Source organism: Betta splendens, chromosome 22, assembly GCF_900634795.4.
Source record: "Betta splendens chromosome 22, fBetSpl5.4, whole genome shotgun sequence".
Lineage (NCBI taxonomy): Eukaryota > Metazoa > Chordata > Actinopteri > Anabantiformes > Osphronemidae > Betta > Betta splendens.
In genome coordinates this window covers 4,339,301-4,358,825 of record NC_040900.2, presented here as the reverse complement: position 1 = coordinate 4,358,825, position 19,525 = coordinate 4,339,301, and the positions used below count along the sequence as shown (strand labels likewise).

The window sequence follows — 19,525 nt, the reverse complement described above, 5'->3', positions numbered from 1 at the left end:
TCTGCTAAACCTAGTGCTTAAACATAGCACATCTGATTTGCTGACGTTTCAGTGAACGGCATAAAACCACAGCGGAGAGCGCGCCTGTCTGTCTGACAGACTAATTTTAGGGCAAAACGGATTAAACATTATAAAAGCGACAGTTGATTGGCTAACTTCAGTGTGTGACGTAGCTCCACACAACGCGTCGGATCCAGAAAACAGAGGTTTGTCTAATATTATGATGTATTTAGCTAAACGCTAAAGTATAAAACAAAAATACAGTATAAAGGTATAAATGAGTACAAAGCATACACAGAGTTCCCTAAAAAACCTGGATATTTGACAAAATGATTGGATATAATGCTTAATTTGGATGTTATTAAGATGGAACTAATTATTTTGTTTTATTTGTGGTTTTTGAATCTAGTGGCGTAATGGTCTTCTACTTACATAATGTTGAGTGTTTTAATCTAGATCAATCCGTTCTATTTCATAAGATGATCATATAAAATCTTAATCTGCAAGTGGTTGCTGTACAGTAGTACAGTAGTCACATGTAGTTTAATATCCCTTTGACCCTGTCTTAATTCTCACTTTACCCCCCCCATAGCACTAGACCATCACACCACACTCCACTGACACGTGCAGAGCTACTGTCAACATTCCCATCTAAAGTGTGAAGCATAGAATTAGTTCATAAACACATAAATTTACTGGATTTTCCAATTTGAAAGTCTGACATGACACAAATGACAAAAATGTTTATTTGAAGTAAAAACAGTGGTGTTTCATTAACTATAATGCTATACAAACAAAAATATTAATATCACTGTAAAATAACCTATTTCTGTTGTTTAACTACAACTATTACATCAACATGATGAGAGCACATGGTTTGTAGCAATGTGTTTTCCTTTCACTTCAACACAAATTCAGTCAGAAAATATAACTATAACTGTAACAAAATGTTAAAAGTATTTATTTTTTTGAGTTTATATTTTCTATATAAATGACAGTGATGTTACTAGCAAGACTATAATGTAAGTTGTAATCATTTCCATCTCTAGTATAATTGGAAAGTATGTACAGAAGTAGTTGAATGTAATGGAGGACCTTCACCTTATTATTCGTTCACTGTGTCATTCTTTTAGTGCAGGTGGCAGCTGTTCTAGTCGCTCGGTCAGCAGGACAGCTGTAAAGAAGGATCCACAAATCTGAAACACAAACAATGCCTAACATTACTTACACCAATTTTCAGATTGACATCCATGGAGCTAACCCAAATTCATGATCTTATAATCCAACTCTTCAGTCCGCTAAAAAAAAAGGGACACATGCCTGGATGATGACATCAGTGCCAAGGTGAATCATGATTGGTGTTTTCGAATGGGCTGCACAGGCAAATCGCTGTGCAGCCTTTAATGTGTCGCTAAAATAAAACAGAAAAAAAAAATTATTATTCACCTGTTAAGTGACTTAGAAAACAGTAAGATGATCACATTGGGTTTGAGTTTTGTTTGATGGAGTATGTAGTTTTATGTTTATGATTTATGTTTAATCTAAGTTATTGTTAATAAATCTTTATCTTTAAAGGCAATTTAAGCAGTTATTTAGCTTAACGTTGAATATTCTACCTGAATGATTTATCTGCGTGAGTCTGTAATTTGAAAGTTGCGTTGCCCTTATTTATGCTGCATTTGATTACACGTCAACCTGTGTAATCATTTTTAGAGCATCCAAAAATATTCTCAAATCTGGGTCCCCTGAGAAAAAGCGGAAGATACCATCACAGGCAGAGAAATAACTCTGCAGCCCGCGCTTACACTCATTTCCCAGGTTTACATCAAACACAGCTGAAAACCTCAGACAGGCAGAAAGGCAGCTTTGTCACATTGTGGATGGAAATAAAAGCATCTCCGAGGTGCCAGATATGAGGCGGCATCAGACTTAGAACTTCCCCTCGGCGCCTGTGCGTCGGTATCTCTAAACCATTGACCTTACAAATGTGCACGCTGCATCATTGTGAGAATTTGTGTTTCTGGGCGGCGCAAAGTAGAGTGTAGAGCACATCAGAGTGCAGGATATCTGAGCACAGCAGAGCACAGAGAGGCAGGCACATCCGCCGCTGGAGGGATCAAATCTGTACCATCTGACGCTCAAGGATTTATGGGTTTAGTCAAAATTGCTTTTCCCACTGTGGAGATTAAGCACCATAGGATGTTTTCCACTCAGACGGTAGAATAGCCCAGTGCCGCTGCTGCTGTTTTTCTCCCTCTTATCGACTCCGGCGCCGGAGAGGGGAATGTCTCAGGAAGCCAGAGTGCTGCTAACCCTGCAGGGGAGCAGATTCTGACTTACAGGAGAGGTCCGTCCTCCGGGGAATGTGAATCATGCAGGTGGACGCCGTTCTCGTGCTCTTCTGCGTTTGGCTGGCGGGAGCCGCCGGGAGGACGGCCCAGCCGAGGGGTCACAAGCTGGAAACCTACAAACAGAGCAGGTAAAAGCAGCGGAGTCCCAGAAATAGCACTTCAGCTTTATTTTCTCAACAGCATGTGTGTTCAGTGCAAAATCTGCAGACGACTTCATTATGTTCTTGCGGAATCTTTTTCATGTATTCTCAGTGCGTTGCTGTGTTTCCTGTGTCACCTGTGCGCCCCCCCCCCACACCCCACCCATGTGAAAACAGACTTATTCAGACGGCAGATTGGAGAGAGGAGAGAGAGAGGAAGACCTAAATCCCCACTTCTATTTATGTACTACCGGTGAATGCTGTGTTGCCTTGCCCCACAACTGCTGCAGGGCAGATAATGACTGCTTCCCTCTCCGTCAGCAGTTGTGCCCAATGTCACTTTCAGGTGATTTTTTAGGCTAATTGCTGCCTCGTTAATGCAGCCATTGACTTCTCTTAAATGCTTCAGGACTATAGTTCAAGCTATTCGATGATTTACTTCGAAGATGTCGAACCTCTGCCGCCGATGTTTAAAATTGATAAATGGAATGTAGAAAAATCCTGCAGCTCACAACTCCAGAGCTCAAGTGGATTTTGTCGAGCTGCAGACCAAAACCGCGGGATATTTAATTTATGAGCATGTAGGACAAAGAACAGCAGGAAGTTTTATTATTACAGATGCCAGAACTAGGGCACTTCTGCATTTTACTCCAACACACTTTAGATCATGAATCTGCAATAGAAACACTTATTGATTGATTCTGCCCATTGCCTAATTGATTAATTAAGTAAAGCATTCAGACCAATACGTTTGATTCCTATAAATAACCACTGTACATGTAGGTTTGGCTCTTTTCCAGCATTTACATCTACAGAGATGCTTCTCGTGTAGAACCGTATGGTTCAAGTGTTGCCTGCAGCCCGTGGGTGAGAGACTGTCTTTGAATTAATCTCTGGTGAAGATGATAAGATTTTTTCCAAGCAGGCAAAGTACAGTGCTGTGCGGCTCATAATGCTATCAGCGGTGAATGATTTGCATCCACTTAATAAATCCAACAAACCCTGTCAAATCGTAATCCTCTGCCTTTAAATACAGCATCACTTTTCATGCTTGATTCGGCGCAGATGACAAACAGCAACCTGCTCGCTGTTGTGTTCCCCACCGGCTCCGGGGAGATAAACGTGCTTGACACAACACACGTTGCATCACGATTATACATCATGACAGACTATGATATCGCGTGGCAGCCCGAGTCTGATGGTGCCCAAGTGATGTGCGATAACAGGGCTACGGTGCTTTTTCAGCCCCGAACAATCCCCCGTGAAATCACAGTCATTGAAAGTAATAATCCGAGCCCCAAGGTGGCGAAGATGATCGTTAATTGTAAGAGGAGCACAATCGCAATCATCTGAGGAGAATCAGCAAAAGACAGAAAGCACAAGTGCCTGAAAGCTGTGTAATCTCCACACACCAGTGTCTGCTTATTAAACACCACTTTTCTCCCCATGTACTAGTTAAAAGTTCCCTCACATCAGCCTCGTCTCTGCTGACACGCACAGACTGTGAATACAAATCAAATGTAAATCTTTGATTCATTTTCCAGACGGGGGGGGAATCTCATATACTTATGCAGGAGTCTAAGTCGTCCTCCCCTCCCTGTTTCTCATCGCCGCTCTCCTCCTCTCCAGCGTGAGTGTGAAATTGCCAAAGCGGCTGGATGCTGCCAGTGTGGGTTGTGGGAGTTTTCACTGTATTACTTCAAATGCTTTCCCTTCGGTGCCTTGAGACGGAGGCGAGCGGACGGGGGGTCTGTAGCGGTGGAGCTCCACAGCAGAAAGGATCTGAGGAGAAAACGCTCATTAGCGCTCAAAGATCATTTGCAGCGGTCACTGTTTGATTCCTGGCATTCAAAAAAAGGCATATCTACTTTATAGGACACTCCGATTTTTTAACCTACATCTTACTTGCGGGAAAATGAAAGGCAAAGTCGCATATTCCTCACGTCAGATGTTGCGCGGCTATTGTTCCCTGCCTTTGTAATGTGGCATATTAACGTGACCTCTGTTGAAATCTGGCCCATTAACCCTGATGCAGCCCCTGCGGAGACTCAGCGCGTCAGACCCACAGCTGCACAGAGCAAAAGCGGAGAGGAGCCCGTCTGCTGCGAAGCGTAGGCAGAGAGAGAGAGGATTGGAGAGGCATTTCTGCCAAGAGGATTAGGAACCAGCTGCTGGATGGATGCAGATGAGTAGCACCCATGGCCCATAACAACACAGCAGCTAGCACCCGGGAAAGAAATGGAAGGACGTCTCTTTTAGCGTTTCATTTCTTCACTGTGGCGGTTTCTTTCTCTTCTTTTGTCCCTTCCTCCCTCTTTCTTCTCCCGTCGCGTTCCTTTAACGCACGTCTGTGGTTGTCACGGGGATTTGGCCCTGTCTGTCACAGCATGCTCCACTCTATTAATCCATTTGGGGGTTTTTTCGGGAATCCATCTCCCTCTCCTTCTCTTTCCCCCTCTGTCTCTGCTGGTGACCCGGAACACGGAGGCAGCGCCCTCGAAAAGTCACGCCGGGCGAGAGCCGCAGCAGCTTCCTCCAAATTGGATGCGATGAGGAAATGCTCTTTTGCCCCGCGTGCGATTTGTGGATAAACGTGTGTGATGTAACTTCATGTGTTACGTCTCCAGAAGTCAAAACAAAGAAGGCAAAGTTACTGATGCTCCCCCAAACCCATGAGGACTAAACTAAAGCAAAAAGCTTATGCTATAAAATCTTTTTTTGTATAATCAACAATTATAACACCAGTCATTTTACCATATTTGATAAAGTATATAAAAGGGTGAATCATTGAATTCATGTTTCTTCTCTACAGGAATCTGTTTGATTGTAGAGGGTAAAAAAACCCAGCAGTTTCTGCTTCGTGTATTGTTGTGCTACGTGACAGATGTTCACATTTATTTATTTGTTTCTGCTCTTAATTAATAGGTCGCGAAGAGAGACCAGAATGGAGGGGAGACTGGAGGGGAGGATGGAGGGGAGGATGGAGGGGAGGATGGAGGGGGGTGGAGGTCACAAATCTGGAAGGTAAAAAAATCTTTTTCATAATAAATCCTCTTGCAGTTCACCTTGAATATTTCCTGTCCAATTATTTCCTGCATTTTATTTTGGTATTTTTTCTTTTCAGTCCCATTTACAAGCGAAGTCCAGACATGACAAAGTCTCCAATGACCAAATCAGAGCAGCTCCTGAGAATAGACGACCACGACTTCACCATGCGGCCGGCGTTTGGAGGTCAGCTTCCTTTATGTAACGCCGACACGCTGGGCACATGATTGTAACCGAGATCCATGCGGTGGTCAGTGGTTTAGTCCTGTGAGCATTAAGCTCCCAGAGACCTTGATGACACCGTCCACAAGCTGTGCTGCAGTTTTCAATCGCAGTGGCTCAGTTCTTTACATCACAACAGTGTTAACACAAGTCTTTAGCATCACAGTATATTAAAGGGATTTGATGGCAGCTCTTTGGTCTGTGAGGATTACGCTGCAGTAAAGGTGCTCAGGCTATATTTGTATTTATTATAACACGGTAATGGCATATATTATAGTTTTATAATCCTTTTAGCTGTTTTTATGTTTCTGGGGCAAACGGCCAAAATGGGAACAATGTTAAACTGCAAAACGAGCCATCAGGGCTTTTACTTCAAAGGACGATGACATGTGCTGTTTTTACCGGAGCGCTTTTAATCACACGACAATCTGCTGCTGAAAACACACACGCTGACCCCACGCTGAACCCTTTTGCCTCCGATTTCCACCACCAGGTGCATCTTAGTTGGAAATGGAAAAGAGCTGGATTTCATCCACCGCTGCCTCAACCTTGATCTATTATTGTGACCTAATTAATGTGTATAGCGCTGGATGATGATGATGATGATGATGATGATGATGATGATGATGATGATGATGATGATGATGATGATGATGATGCAGAGTACAAAGCCTGAAATAGGTCAGAAGTAGAGTCTCATCCAGACTAACACAGTCGATTTGAACCATAAGCTGAAGGTTTTTACCCCCTGGAGCTACATACGTTAAACTTTGACTTTGTTTCAGGTCCTCCGATTCCTGTCGGAGTTGACGTTCAAGTTGAAAGCCTGGACACCATCTCTGAAGTGGACATGGTACGTGTGGAACACTTTAAGAACCCTTCACTGCAGGTCATATCTTCACACTGGTGCTTTGTGCGACGCAGGACTTCACCATGACTCTGTACCTGCGCCACTACTGGAAGGACGAGCGGCTGGCGTTCCCGAGCACCACCAACCAGAGCATGACCTTCGACAGTCGCCTGGTGAAGAAGATCTGGGTTCCCGACATGTTCTTCGTCCACTCCAAGCGCTCCTTCATCCACGACACCACCACCGACAACGTCATGCTGAGGGTTTACCCCGACGGCAACGTGCTCTACAGCCTCCGGCAAGTACAGCAGCTCCAGTGGGAAACCCGGCGTCTTCATGCTCAGAACTGTGTTAATACAAGCCTTTGTGTCGTTGCTGATTCTTTGTTTTTCATGTAGAGTCACAGTCACAGCCATGTGCAACATGGACCTGAGCCGCTTCCCTCTGGACACTCAAACCTGCTCGCTGGAAATCGAAAGCTGTGAGTGGATCGATGGCCCGAGCGCGTCAGCGAGTCACATCTTTGGCGCCGCTTGGTTCAGTCGCGCATCCGTGCTGCTGTGAAACACTTTGGGCCGGAGTCAAATCCATGATCCATTACGTAATCATTATCTAATCCCGTTAATGGCTGAGGGGGAGCTGTCAGTGGGTGAAAGGTGGGCCGCACCCTGGACAGATTCACAGTTACCGTTCAGCTGGAACCATGGATCCACAACGCTGGTCAATGAATATCTAATGAGATCCCAGACTTATCATAGCATAAAAAAAATTTCAGCACATTCTTTCTTCAAAGGGCAAATAGCTTTAATTTTAATGGCCTTCTCTTGCGTCAGCCCTTTGGCTCCGCTGACGAGCAGCGAAGCGGCGCCCGGGACTCATTGTCTCCACAGTTTCTATCCCTTATTCTAATGCAGCGCAGCAGCACACGTGTGTCTGGGTTCGGTCGCTCAATCGCGCCTCCATGTTTTCCATCCAGACGCGTACACGGACGACGACCTGATGCTGTACTGGAAGAAGGGAAACGAGTCCCTGAACACCGACGACAGAATCTCGCTGTCCCAGTTCCTGATCCAGAAGTTTCACACCACCACCAAGCTGGCGTTCTACAGCAGCACAGGTACCGAACTCCACAGCAAGGGGAACGAGGTGGACTGATTATGCAAATTAGCTAAACACAGACCTCCTGAGCGTAAGACCGACAGTAAGTCACAGTTCAGCACATGCTCGGAGCAGTTTTTTTGGCGCCGGCGTGGAAATCGCTGTACCTTGAACGCCACGCCGCGTAGAATGCACTAATATTTAATCCTCACAGCGGGACGAAATGAATCCAGCCACTGCCAGCTGCTTGTACGCTGCTGGGAAAAGCCGGTGTGAAAGCCCTTCTCCCAATCACGCGTCCCTTTGGAGCCCACAAGAGCGACGGGAGGCGGAAAATGGATTGCGTGTCCTATCTGAGACGCGGGGAGAGGCTCGTTTGGGCGCCCATGCGGCGTGGCGGCGGCTAACGCCTCCATTGTGCTGGTCTTTCGCAGGCTGGTACAACCGCTTGTACATCCACTTCACCCTGAGGCGCCACATCTTCTTCTTCCTGCTGCAGACCTACTTCCCCGCCACCCTGATGGTCATGCTGTCCTGGGTGTCCTTCTGGATCGACCGCAGGGCCGTGCCGGCCAGGGTGCCGCTGGGTACGACGCTTTTTAACCCGACGACGATCCTACGGCTGAAAATGACCTTTGACCTGACTATGAACATGACACAGCAATTACATAACCCTTAAACAGTGGAATGCTAATTAACGTGTAGCTCTCTCCTCAGGGACACAGTAAACAAAAACAAGGATAGGACTGAATTCTTAATTGTCTTTGGCTCCAGGCATCACCACGGTGCTGACCATGTCCACCATCATAACGGGGGTCAACGCCTCCATGCCGCGGGTCTCCTACATCAAGGCCGTGGACATTTACCTGTGGGTCAGCTTCGTCTTTGTGTTCCTGTCGGTGATCGAGTACGCGGCGGTCAACTACCTCTCCACCGTGCAGGAGAGGAAGGAGAGGAAGCTGAGGGAGAGAGTAAGCGCCGTCACTGTGCACGTGGAATGTTTGGTGCGAGACGGGCCACACGGAGTCAGCAGGAGGGGCGACATCCTCCAAAATAAGAGCTCCAATTAAGTCTTTCTCGTTTAAAACAAGAAAGGACAAAACTGAAATTAGTTAAAAGAACCCGTCTCTCTGTAATCATGATGACCTGGTTTATATAAAAACAGTTTACACATTAAAATATTTCTAAGCTGGTACAAACATGACTTAATAATTAATGGACATTATTAATAAACAGAGGAATATTTTCTAAATTGGCTCCCTTTAAGCTGCTCTCAGGCTATGGAGTATTATTTTGGGGACTCCAGCTTGTGTACTATACTGCTTTTCTTCATCTGCCAAATGCTGCAGCATATGGAGCCAAATTGCCGGATGCCCCCTAAGGAACATTTCCTGCACAAACATCCTGTTATAAATGTTTCATTACAAAATTATTGAAAGGCCCCTTGCGAGGAGAAAAATTTATATTCTATGCTTATTATGGTTGTTTTGTGGGCAGCGGCGTCGACCATAATCAGATTCCTCTCCTCCTCTAGTTGCCGTGTACCTGTGGCATCGGCAACCCAGACGAGATGATGATCGACCCCCAGATCACTGGCTACGGGTCTATGGATGTCAACACCACAGGGAATTATGGGATGCCGGAAAACGGGGGCCGGCAGGAGCGAATGCTGGCCCAGGTGGCGTTGAACGACCCCCAGATTGCACGACAGGTGAAACCATCCAGAGGCTACGTGAACATTTGGATAGACACGCACGCCATAGACAAATACTCCAGGGTCGTGTTTCCTGGAGCCTACATCCTCTTTAACATCATCTACTGGTCCATTTACTCGTAACACAAGTGCAACGTCCACGCGAGGCTCCAGCGCAGCTCAGCAGAGACAATGACACTGAACCGATTTCCAGACTCATAGGAAGCGAGAACCACTGACAGACGGGTAAAGCCGAGCGGCAGACTCGAATCCGCCTGGTTCCATGTCTGCATCTGTTGAAGTCCTCGATAGAAAAGCATCTAGACTTTTGCTGTTGCTTGGGAAACTTTTGCACGGATGCACGTAAAGACATGGGCCGGTGCTCGTGTGCAGTTTAACTCGCGCATGGATTCACCCTTCACTCATGAACTCAATCGATGACAAACTGAGACTGTTTAGGAATGGTGTGACATTTCTGAGACGTGCTCATGCACCTTGTGTGGGGGGTTAGTCCATAACTTTAATGCCTGTCTGACAAATACAAGGCTTCTGCACAAACACTGGAAACAGGGACAAAAAGCAAAAGCGATTCATATTTCTCAGTTCAACTTGACAACAACTGAAGTGAATCTTTTCCATTTCCTGGATCATTCTTTCAGATCTTAGTTGGGACCAGTAACTTAGGCTCGTTTGGAAAATAACCTCCTGTGTTTTACACTTCAGTTTCTAGACGTTAACTAGTGACCTGAGAGACGCTGGGAGTGTCCAGCCTCTGAGCTAAGCTAAGCTAATCAGCTGCTGCTTTGTAGCTTCATACCAAAGTGGTGTGAATCCTCTCATCCAACTCCTCCCAACCACAAGGACAAAGCATCATTTGCATCTTTGTGGAACCTCGCTCTCCAGCTACACTTAAAGGTTCAGTTGTTTTGCGGCATGGAACTAAAATTCAGTATGTTCTACTTTGTTGTGGTTTTTGTATCGATGCAAATACAGTATTTTATATGTTAGCGCTACAATAGAAGCAAATATCACTGCACCGTTACCAGGCTGTTGTGTGAGCCTGTGTGATGTCACAGGACGTTTCATCAACGCTTCTCCTCATTAAGCTAAGTTAGGGAGCATAATACTATTAAAAATATTCAGAATAAGTTGCACTGTGTAGCTAAAACGACTCTATTGCATCTGTCAAAGCTTAGTAAAAAGCAAAATATTGCAGTTTATTGAAGTCACAAATGTAAACATGTTTAGTAAATCCCCAAACACTGAATATGATAATGATATTTTTAATGTGCTTCTTCTTCTTCTTTGAATGATACAACTGAAGCTCATCTCCTATGTTTGATGTTGTGAGGCTCTGAAATTCACTGTGACCTTTTAGCTATTAGTTACGTTGTCTTTTCAGCTTAAATCGACTTTATACTTAAAGAAAAAAAAGTATATTATAAAAAGTATATATTTTGATGGTTCATAGTAAAGGTATTACCCAAAAAAACTGCAGGTATAAATTTCACTCTGGAAAAATGTTATATGTAAAAAACTGTTTAATAAATGTTTGTTTTCTGAAAATAATTGAAACTCAGCTTAGTTAGCGTACGTTAGGATACACAAAACTGTACAGTTACAGTCTATGTGTAGTTTATACAGTATATATATGTGATGTGTGTGTGTGTGTGTGTGTGTGTGTGTGTGTGTGTGTGTGTGTGTGTGTGTGTGTGTGTGTGTGTGTGTGTGTGTGTGTGTGTGTGTGTGTGTGTGTGCCTTTTTTCTGCAGACATTCAATTAAAATCACATTAAAAGCAGACAAATTGGCGACCACACATTTCAGGTCAGGGGAAGCACTTGGCGACATTTTGTGGTTTGACACCTTCAGCCTGAATCCTACACTTTTATCCTGTTTTTCCCTCTCACAGTATATTTAGACATTGCTGGAGGACAAGCTTTCACAGCTATTAGATACTGGATGGCGACCAGTTCCAGTGTCTCTGGCACGCGGCCGATTGCTGAAGAGCAGGATCGTAAACTGCAAATCAGTGATATCATTAGCTGCTCATGTGATGTAAAAGCATCAATGTGTTACACACAGGATTTAATACGTGTGCATTTACTGTTAGTCCAGCTCTCTCAAGTCTTGCCAAGTTTAGCTTACGTTATGAGGAAGAGGGAAAAGCTACATTAATCTTTGGTACAAAACATAACGACTGGAATTTGTGGATGAATGGGAGGATGAATCTTAACAAATCCATTACTTTTAAAGTATGACCTATAGAATCAGGTTAGAATTTGTGGTTAATGGTAAATGTCTAGGAAGGGATTCATTTTCTATTAACCATAATTTAAGAATATGTATGAATGGGTGACAGATAGACAGGCCAAGTACATAAAGTCTTTAATTTTAGTGTTTTAGCATTGATGTACTATTGACTATTTTGATTAGGTCCTCATATCTATAGACCCTTTAAACGATATCATCCTTCATTTCATTTCTGCTGTTTGAGTTTGGCCAGGCTGAAGTCCTCTCTCACTTTCCTCAGCAGATCGGAGCAGCACACCACGTCCACAGCTGTCATAGCCAGGGCTTTGGCAGTCCTCAGGGTGTACAACTGGGCCTTTTCAGCTCCTGGCACAGAAAAGAGACGCGAGGAGGAAAATAAAGCGCCGCGTAAACAGGCAGAGCAACTGATCTGGAAGCAGATGACGTCTGGAAAAAAACACGTCTGATTGTAGTGCAAATTCAATTTTTCGTCGCAGAAACCCGACAGCTGTTCTTTTAAGGCGCACACGCACCCGCCGCGTCGGCGTATTCTTCAGTGTGGTTCGCCGCGTCGGTGCCGATGTAGAAGAAAGGATGCGTACCAGGAACCACGGCTGATACGTTGCCAAAGTCTGTGGAACCTGCCAGACAATTAGGAATTCACTGTGATAATGACTCCGTGTTGATTCAGTAAACAACAAAAAGGCAGTCTGTGAAAAGAAACTAGATCACAGTCAGCCGCGGTAATTGTTCTACACAGGGAGAGAGGCACATATGTCGAATACCTACCAGAGAAGTTGTCTGGCTGTTCAGGAAACTGAATTCCTAACAGTCTTCCATTCATTTCATACAGACTTGCCAGTGTGGCATTGGGCAGGATGTCACGGTAGGCAGCAGATGGGTACGTGATCTCCACCTAAAAGGCAAAAGGCCAGTGCACCCTCATTTATATAAGGCAGTAGAGATTACTACAGGATACAATACCAACAGTATGAAGGTCCACGCAGGCTCTGCAGTGTGAGTTAAACCTGCCTGGAGCAAGTGCAGATGTAGGAGAGAAGCTGCCCGCAGCTATCGATGCATTACATAACAGCAGCCCGCTGCTATAATTACAGGAATGTCTAGTTATATAGAAAAAAGTTCATCTAAAAGTTATACAAAAGTCAAAGCACTGCTTTGTCACATTGCATCAACACACAGTTGATGTCTACACTACTGTTAATATCTATATGTGAGACGGAATGGGTCCATTTTAGAAGGATGCAAAGGGAAAAGCTATTACTTGGCAACCGGTTGCTACGGCAGCCGCCCTGAAGCATCCCTCAGCTTTGGCCTTCAGGTCACAAAGGTCCTTCAGCCGCGGGGTGCGCAGGTAGAACTCCATCTCAGAGTAGGCGGGGATGATGTTGGGCTTCACCCCTCCGTGTTTGATGACGCCTGTGCATGTAGACAATAAGCGAGATGGAACAATAAGTGAGGCTTAAAGGGAATTAACCGTCTCGGGCGCGTCTTTGGTTTCACCGTGAAGCCTCCACTCCGGCTTGAGCTGCTGCCTGAGCACAGATACGCTGTTGTAGGCCAAGACGGCGGCGTCCAGAGCGTTCACGCCCTCCCAGGGGGACGCGGACGCGTGAGACGCCCTCCCGCGGTACTTCACCGACACCCTGCGTGACACCAGCACAGTTAGGCGCCGGTGGACACGCGCCACGGGTGCAACAGCGGACAGGAACGTACTCATCCAGGGCCACGCAGGGCAGCGACGACGCGTCCTGTTGAGCCGGGTGAGCCATGAAAACGAGGTCGATATCAGCGAAGGCTCCGGCTTTGATCAGTTCGATCTTTCCTCCTATATCCTCCTCTGCAGGTGTCCCCAGAACCGTTATCTGATATGAAACACGTGCCAGTAATTATCTCATCAATATCAGCTCACTCATCAACAAACGTATGGGGAGCAATCATTGTTTTTATATTTAGATAATGGGCCTTTTAGAAATAAGAGCTCAGACCACGGCTCTGTTCATACATTTGGGTTCTGCTTCAGGGTTTTGGTCCTCTTTTTCTAATTAACTTATATTGGGGCCCACGTGTCTGAGTAGGTACCTTCACTGGGGCAGGTAACTCAGTCTGCTTTTCTAGAGCAGCTCTCAGACCCACAGCGGCCGCGGCTCCCACTTCCGCTATGAGGTTGTGCCCGCAGGCGTGGCCGATGCCCGGAAGCGCGTCGTACTCGCACAGGAAGCCCACGTTCAGCACCGGGCCGCCCTCCCCGCCCGCGACCGGACCCCAGCTGGCCCGGAACGCGGTCGGCATCACGTAGTGCGTTTGGACCGTCCACGCGTCGTCGTCGTCCTGCGACAAGAAGCGGACCAGTCGGTCGTGCGCATGCGCCTCCTCGCCGGCGAGCTCTGGGCAGCTCCAGATGTCCCGACTCAAACTGTGCAGCGCGTCTTTGCGCGCGTCGATGCGCAACTGGACCGACTCCTTCATCTGCTGGCGTTTGTCCACGTGGGCCGATTCTGGTTCTGAATAAAGATCAGTGTGGTCCATTCTGCCCGTACTCAACAGTTGACAGTTGAATAAAATGCAACACGAAGTCGAGGAAGTTGCCGGTTTTACTCCGGAAGTAGTTGAGGAAGACCTGCAATTAGAAGATTATTTAGTGTTACTTTGAATTTGATCAAATAGTAAACCAAATAAAAAACAACGCTCCAAACCGTCTGAACGAACACCAGTTCATGTGTGGAATAAATCACGGCATGTCCTCTATCAGGACTGGGATGCGCTGCTGGTGGGTGGTTTCCCATCTCCCAACACTAGAGGGACCCAGAGTGACACGCTTTGGTTGAAAGCGTCCACACGTGGAGCCGAATCCTTTGTATCTGCAGTGAAAGTAAATGATCTAAGGCTTTCACAGCATTTACGGTTTAGTCACTGGAGAACAATCATTAAACCTTGAAAATCACCAAGGCAATATTTTACTCTTTTTAAATCTCATTGCCTCGGAGAGACGAGCCAGAACGTGGGTGAGGAAGCGTGAGCAGGTGCACACGCGTGTATTTTTCTGTAGGAGGTTAATTGGGGGCGGTTGTCAGTCACAGGGGGAGACATGTTGAACTGGCGCTCAGCAAGCTGACACCCAGACTGCCTCCTGACACGGCCTGTCTGTCAGCAAATCTACGCCTCGCCGCCGACGCTGACACTCTCCATTGTGTATCAATTAAGTGACACGGACGGGAGACACCCCCCTGTCACCCCATTGTCTTATTTAGGGATTTGCCCTGGAAGCATGTGTCTAATTTCACATGCTTTGGCCTCGTTTTTCGCCCGGTGCTGTTCGAATGTGAGCAGTTGATGTTGGAATGACCCCGAAATGTTCGTTCCAAACAGTAAACAGCCGAAACGGGGGCTACTGATTAATCCCCAGCAGCTCCGGGGAAGTGATTGCAGAAGTGGCTGGTTCGACAATTAAAATGTCGGTCGCGCGCGCGCGCGCGCGCGCGCTCGGTCGTCGTCTGCGCTGAGCGCTGCGTCTTTTCGGCTGAGCCACGAGCCGTCCCGCCGAGCGAGAGTGATGCATGACTTATGATGTCCCAGCAGCGGGGCCTCCTCCCCCCTCCTCTCCCCCCCCGAAGGAAGGCCGGCCTGACAGGACGACAGCGCGTCTCCGACGTGGGAGATAAAGCAAACAGCCGACTGCTCCTGCGCGTGCTGCCGGATCTGTGGACAGCGCGGTCCACGTGTCCACGGGTTTGCGCCTCTGTTCTAGAGCCGAATGGGCGAGTTCATCCGTTAAAAACGCGCTCCACGCATCCACATTCGAACTGTATCGCATTCATCGTGGGGGTTTTTTTTCCTCCTCCCGGCTTCCGTATCAACCTCGACTCCGGCCGCGCGCGAACCCCGGCGCGCCGTTGATGAGCCTGATTTTAAACATGAGGTTCCAGACGAGTGAGGGGAGCTGACAGTGTGTCTCTCGTGCTTGCTCTGTCCTGTCAGCATCACTATCAAACCCAGTGCGTCCCCGGGAAATCCAGCCCGCAGCGTTGAATATCACACGCTGAGCCACTTGTACTGGGAAATTATCCCCCGAGGGCCTCGGATGCGCCTGCGCGTGTGCATGTGCAACTTGACAGTTCTGTTCCTGCCATTAACGACACATCAGTGCACACAGTACCTCCGAGCTGGAATACATTTACACCTCGGCTGATCTAGTAATCCCGCTTCTCCAGAGGCTGCAGTGGGGGTGGGATTTACAGTGTGCGAAATGTTTTTTTTGTATTGTACACTGTAAAAAACCTGCTTGCTTATTCTGTTACAAATGCATTTTAAACTTTTATGCGAATGAAATAAAATAAAAACAATTCTTTTGATTGTTTTCGCATAACCTGAGCAATGAAGCATCCACGCAGCTGACGCCTTTTCTGGTCCGTCCCGGCAGCGAACAGTAAATGATTTGTTTGCGATGTGCGCGACGCTGATGGGTGTGTACGAGTACCGAAAGCTATTATTGTGGCGAAGGCGAAGTGAGGAACACAAAGTAGACGTGGAGAATAGACATCACAGCGGCGTCTGTGCCAGCGCAGGCACATCAGAGTAATGACCACAAAGAAGTATCTCGCACAAATACGAACCCTGGATTGTTTTTTTCTGAATAGATTCTATTTCAGAGTTCTGTCTTTTAGTCAGAGGTTTATTTTCCACCGCGTCCTTCTAAGAATTCCACGCGACTGCCCTCCGTGTTCCAGAGGCCCTGCCCTCTCTTTGTCTGACGGCGCTGGAGAGGCTGCTGTCTCCCGCGATCACGTCAGCGGGAGCACGAACGCTCCCTCGGAAACGCCGACGAGCCGTCGCTCACGCGCGGCCGCGCAGCTTGGTTCACTGTGAGTGGTGAGAAAAGGTGAATGCCGCCTCTTTTCTCGTTAGGTCGGTCGAATGAAGCCGCCGCGAGGCCCGGAGAGGTTTGCTTCTGAAAGGCTGATGCTCTCTGTGGAACACGAGGCTTAATTTGTACTCTTCAGAATCCACCGGCTGAGTTCTTGAGGGGCAGGATTATTTTCAGCCTTGTGCTCCAGAACGAGGAAGGGAACACCTCCTTCTCTTCTCTTCGGGGGATCCTCCAGCTCGGATAATTGCCACGGGCAGAAACACAAGATTATGGTGAAATGGGGGGGTGAAGGAGGGATCAGCATCGGTCTCTAGCAGCGAAAAGGCCTGAGACGACAGAAGAGAAATGTCTGTTTACTCAACATTTTATAAAGCAGAAAGGAAAGTGCTGAGTCAGCGTCAACCTTTTCACAGTCAGATTTCTGTTGCATTTGTGACAGGAAACACAAAAGCAGCTTATCTGGGAGCATTTGGAATAAAAAGCCTTGAAATATTGTTATATATATATATATATATCATATTTCTCTGTTAATATAGGCATAATATAGGTCTGTTTCAGTGATTTTCTCCATATGCGTAGATGGTAAATCACAGATGGCATTAAGGACCTATCCTGGGTTTCTCATTGGTTGCTTCTCTTTTCCTGCTTCATCCGTAGACTTTGGCTGTAGGATCCTACACACCTTCATCTCACAGAACACATGAACTGACCTCCATGATGTGGAGCCCGAGCGCTGCCTCTCTGTCTCTGTCTCCAGCCCATCAGTGTTAATTGGAAGCTCTCCCAGGGGAGCTCGTAGGCGTCTTCCTCGTCCTGTGTTCACAGACTAATGTGGTGGCTTTCCTACATTCATAGTTACTCCTGAATAATGAACATGCTAAATATTCCTTTCAGACACCAATGATCTGTTGTTAACAATGTTAAACATTCCAAAAATGAATCCATCTTCTCTCACTTGTTCTCACTTTTAGGTATTTGACAGTTATTGTTGCTCTTATTAAGCCGACGTTTGATCTTCCACAATAAAGCAAACGTCTACAAAATGATGCATCTTTGCATGATGATGTCAGCCATCATCATCATCATCATCCTCATCATCAGGAAGCCAGCGACTCACCGCGAACGGTGTCCACTTACACCACACATTAGCGCGCATCAGCGGAGCCTTGACCCGCTTCTCGTTGCTGGCGCGTCTCTCTCGCTCGGCGCAGAAGTCCAATTTCCATCTGGGTGCGTGCAACACTTGATATGAAATTAATCAATCTGCACGGCTTTGATTTAGATGGACTTGCAAAACGCTTCCATCGCGCTGACGTCAACATACGTCTCAAAGCCGTGAAGTGGAACTTCAGCGCGTAGGTGAAGTGAGATAAGATGAGCTCTGCAAATTACTTTGGCCCAATTAGATTTCAGAGATACTTCCACAAGTAGTTAATTCTCCTCGTAGGAATCTTGTTGGCCATTTGTTTTGATCTTGTATTGGAGGGATATGAAGCATGCGAGCGTTTCTACTGAGAATCTAACCTAATTATTATTCCACAGCCTGATGTGAGTCAGTCTCCAACTCTGTCAGCGTGATAAACTGAATGGACAGGTTTTAACACCTGCTTCATTACCTTGAGATGTATTAGGTTAATATTATGAGCCAAATGATTATTGATCCTCAGCTGGAATCACTCAACAGTTGTTTGATTACTCCAAAGTGAGCCCTAAACATTTAGACAGTCATTATCCAGGATGTGAGGACGGGGTTAGTCACCGCAGGATGCTGCTCACAGTCTGATTAAAATGGGAGGCGGCAGCGGCAGATATGGAGCCTTCTATAAAAATGCTTCCTGCTTTTGGGTGATCACTGATTATGCCTCCAGAAATAGCTTAACAACAGCTTGATTTAATAATAAAAATTCAAATATGGACAGCTTTGTATCGACCTAATCTTTCTATGCTTATTAGTATTTAAGATAAGCACTGATCAGAATTATCTGTATGATTATTTGCCTACTGGTACCAGTAAGCGTTGGCTACTGGTCCCTGATAAGAACTAAGCATAACATAACTTCATCATAATCATCAGATGTTAGTTATTAGTCATTTTCATGCGCTGAGCCGCTGTGTTTCTTGCATTTTTTGACACCCAACTTGATTTTTCTTTGTTCGCTTTCAGATCCAAGGTAAAACCACTTACTGAACCAAACAAAGCGAGGCAGAGAGAACAAAGCAGCAACGCTTGCAAATTCTCTCGCTCAACGCCAGCATCCAACCTCCTGCCATTGTCTGCAGCTCCCCTGGGTTCACGATTTAGCTCCTCTATGGCAGCTTTGCCTTTAGTTGTTGTTGTTGTTTTGTTCTTAATGTTTGTGTTAGTTTTTTGCAGGCATGTTGTTTTGGGGGTGTTACTGCACTGCTTGTTGGTAGATTTGCTGCCAGTAAAAAAATAAATAATTCTGATGCAAGTAAAATGCCACAAGTCATATGTTAAGGACATACATTTTGTATAACAGTGTTGTCATATCTTAGAACACAAGTAAATGGCTGTTTAGGCTCTGATCACTTGACAAATATGCAATAAAAAGCAATTTATTACTAATATAGTTACACAGCGCTGATTATCTATTGATCGTGTCAGCTGAAAAAATATAATTTTACGCTATCTGTCCCCAGATCCCAGAGCTCATACATCAAACTAATACTTTAGACACCATCACTCATGCCACAAACCTCCTCACACTCGCTCTGACACATATTAACGCAGAAAAACACACAGGAAGTGTGAAACGCACAGGACGCGTCACAGTCAGTGAATCCGAAATAAGATCAGATCAGGAGTAAAATGCGTCATATGCAGATTTCGCCGTGGAAACAGGTGTCGCTGCGTGACACGTCATTAATCAATCAAAACTTAACAATGAACTCTCCACTCTGCTGGCCGTGACCTTTGACCCCACCCTCAAATGTGTTGGAGAGAGACGGATGAGGTTTGAACTGACGTG

The 19,525-nt window shown here is 46.1% G+C and overlaps 2 protein-coding genes across 4 annotated transcripts; one reads left to right on the top strand and one right to left on the bottom strand.

Moving 5' to 3' along the window:
- Positions 1–1,964: 1,964 nt before the first annotated feature.
- Positions 1,965–11,173, top strand: LOC114848831 (gamma-aminobutyric acid receptor subunit rho-1-like). Its single transcript, XM_029139632.3, has 10 exons — positions 1,965–2,479; positions 5,417–5,515; positions 5,616–5,722; positions 6,544–6,611; positions 6,683–6,906; positions 7,007–7,089; positions 7,585–7,725; positions 8,141–8,293; positions 8,481–8,677; positions 9,241–11,173. The coding sequence occupies exons 1-10, from the start codon at positions 2,373–2,375 to the stop codon at positions 9,541–9,543; spliced, it is 1,482 nt and encodes a 493-aa protein (XP_028995465.1). The 5' UTR covers positions 1,965–2,372; the 3' UTR covers positions 9,544–11,173.
- A 595-nt stretch (positions 11,174–11,768) lies between these two features.
- On the bottom strand, positions 11,769–15,073 carry LOC114848832 (peptidase M20 domain-containing protein 2-like). Of its 3 annotated transcripts, none has more exons than XM_029139634.3 (8): positions 14,365–15,073; positions 13,751–14,288; positions 13,385–13,533; positions 13,172–13,314; positions 12,933–13,087; positions 12,440–12,566; positions 12,184–12,291; positions 11,769–12,016 (listed from the first exon to the last, which is right to left on the bottom strand). In XM_029139634.3, the coding sequence occupies exons 1-8, from the start codon at positions 14,385–14,387 to the stop codon at positions 11,877–11,879; spliced, it is 1,383 nt and encodes a 460-aa protein (XP_028995467.1). In that variant the 5' UTR covers positions 14,388–15,073; the 3' UTR covers positions 11,769–11,876. The 3 variants fall into 3 exon arrangements, with proteins under 3 accessions (XP_028995467.1, XP_028995466.1, XP_028995468.1); XM_029139633.3 differs by having other exon boundaries at positions 14,378–15,073; XM_029139635.3 differs by having other exon boundaries at positions 13,751–15,073.
- Positions 15,074–19,525: the final 4,452 nt, after the last annotated feature.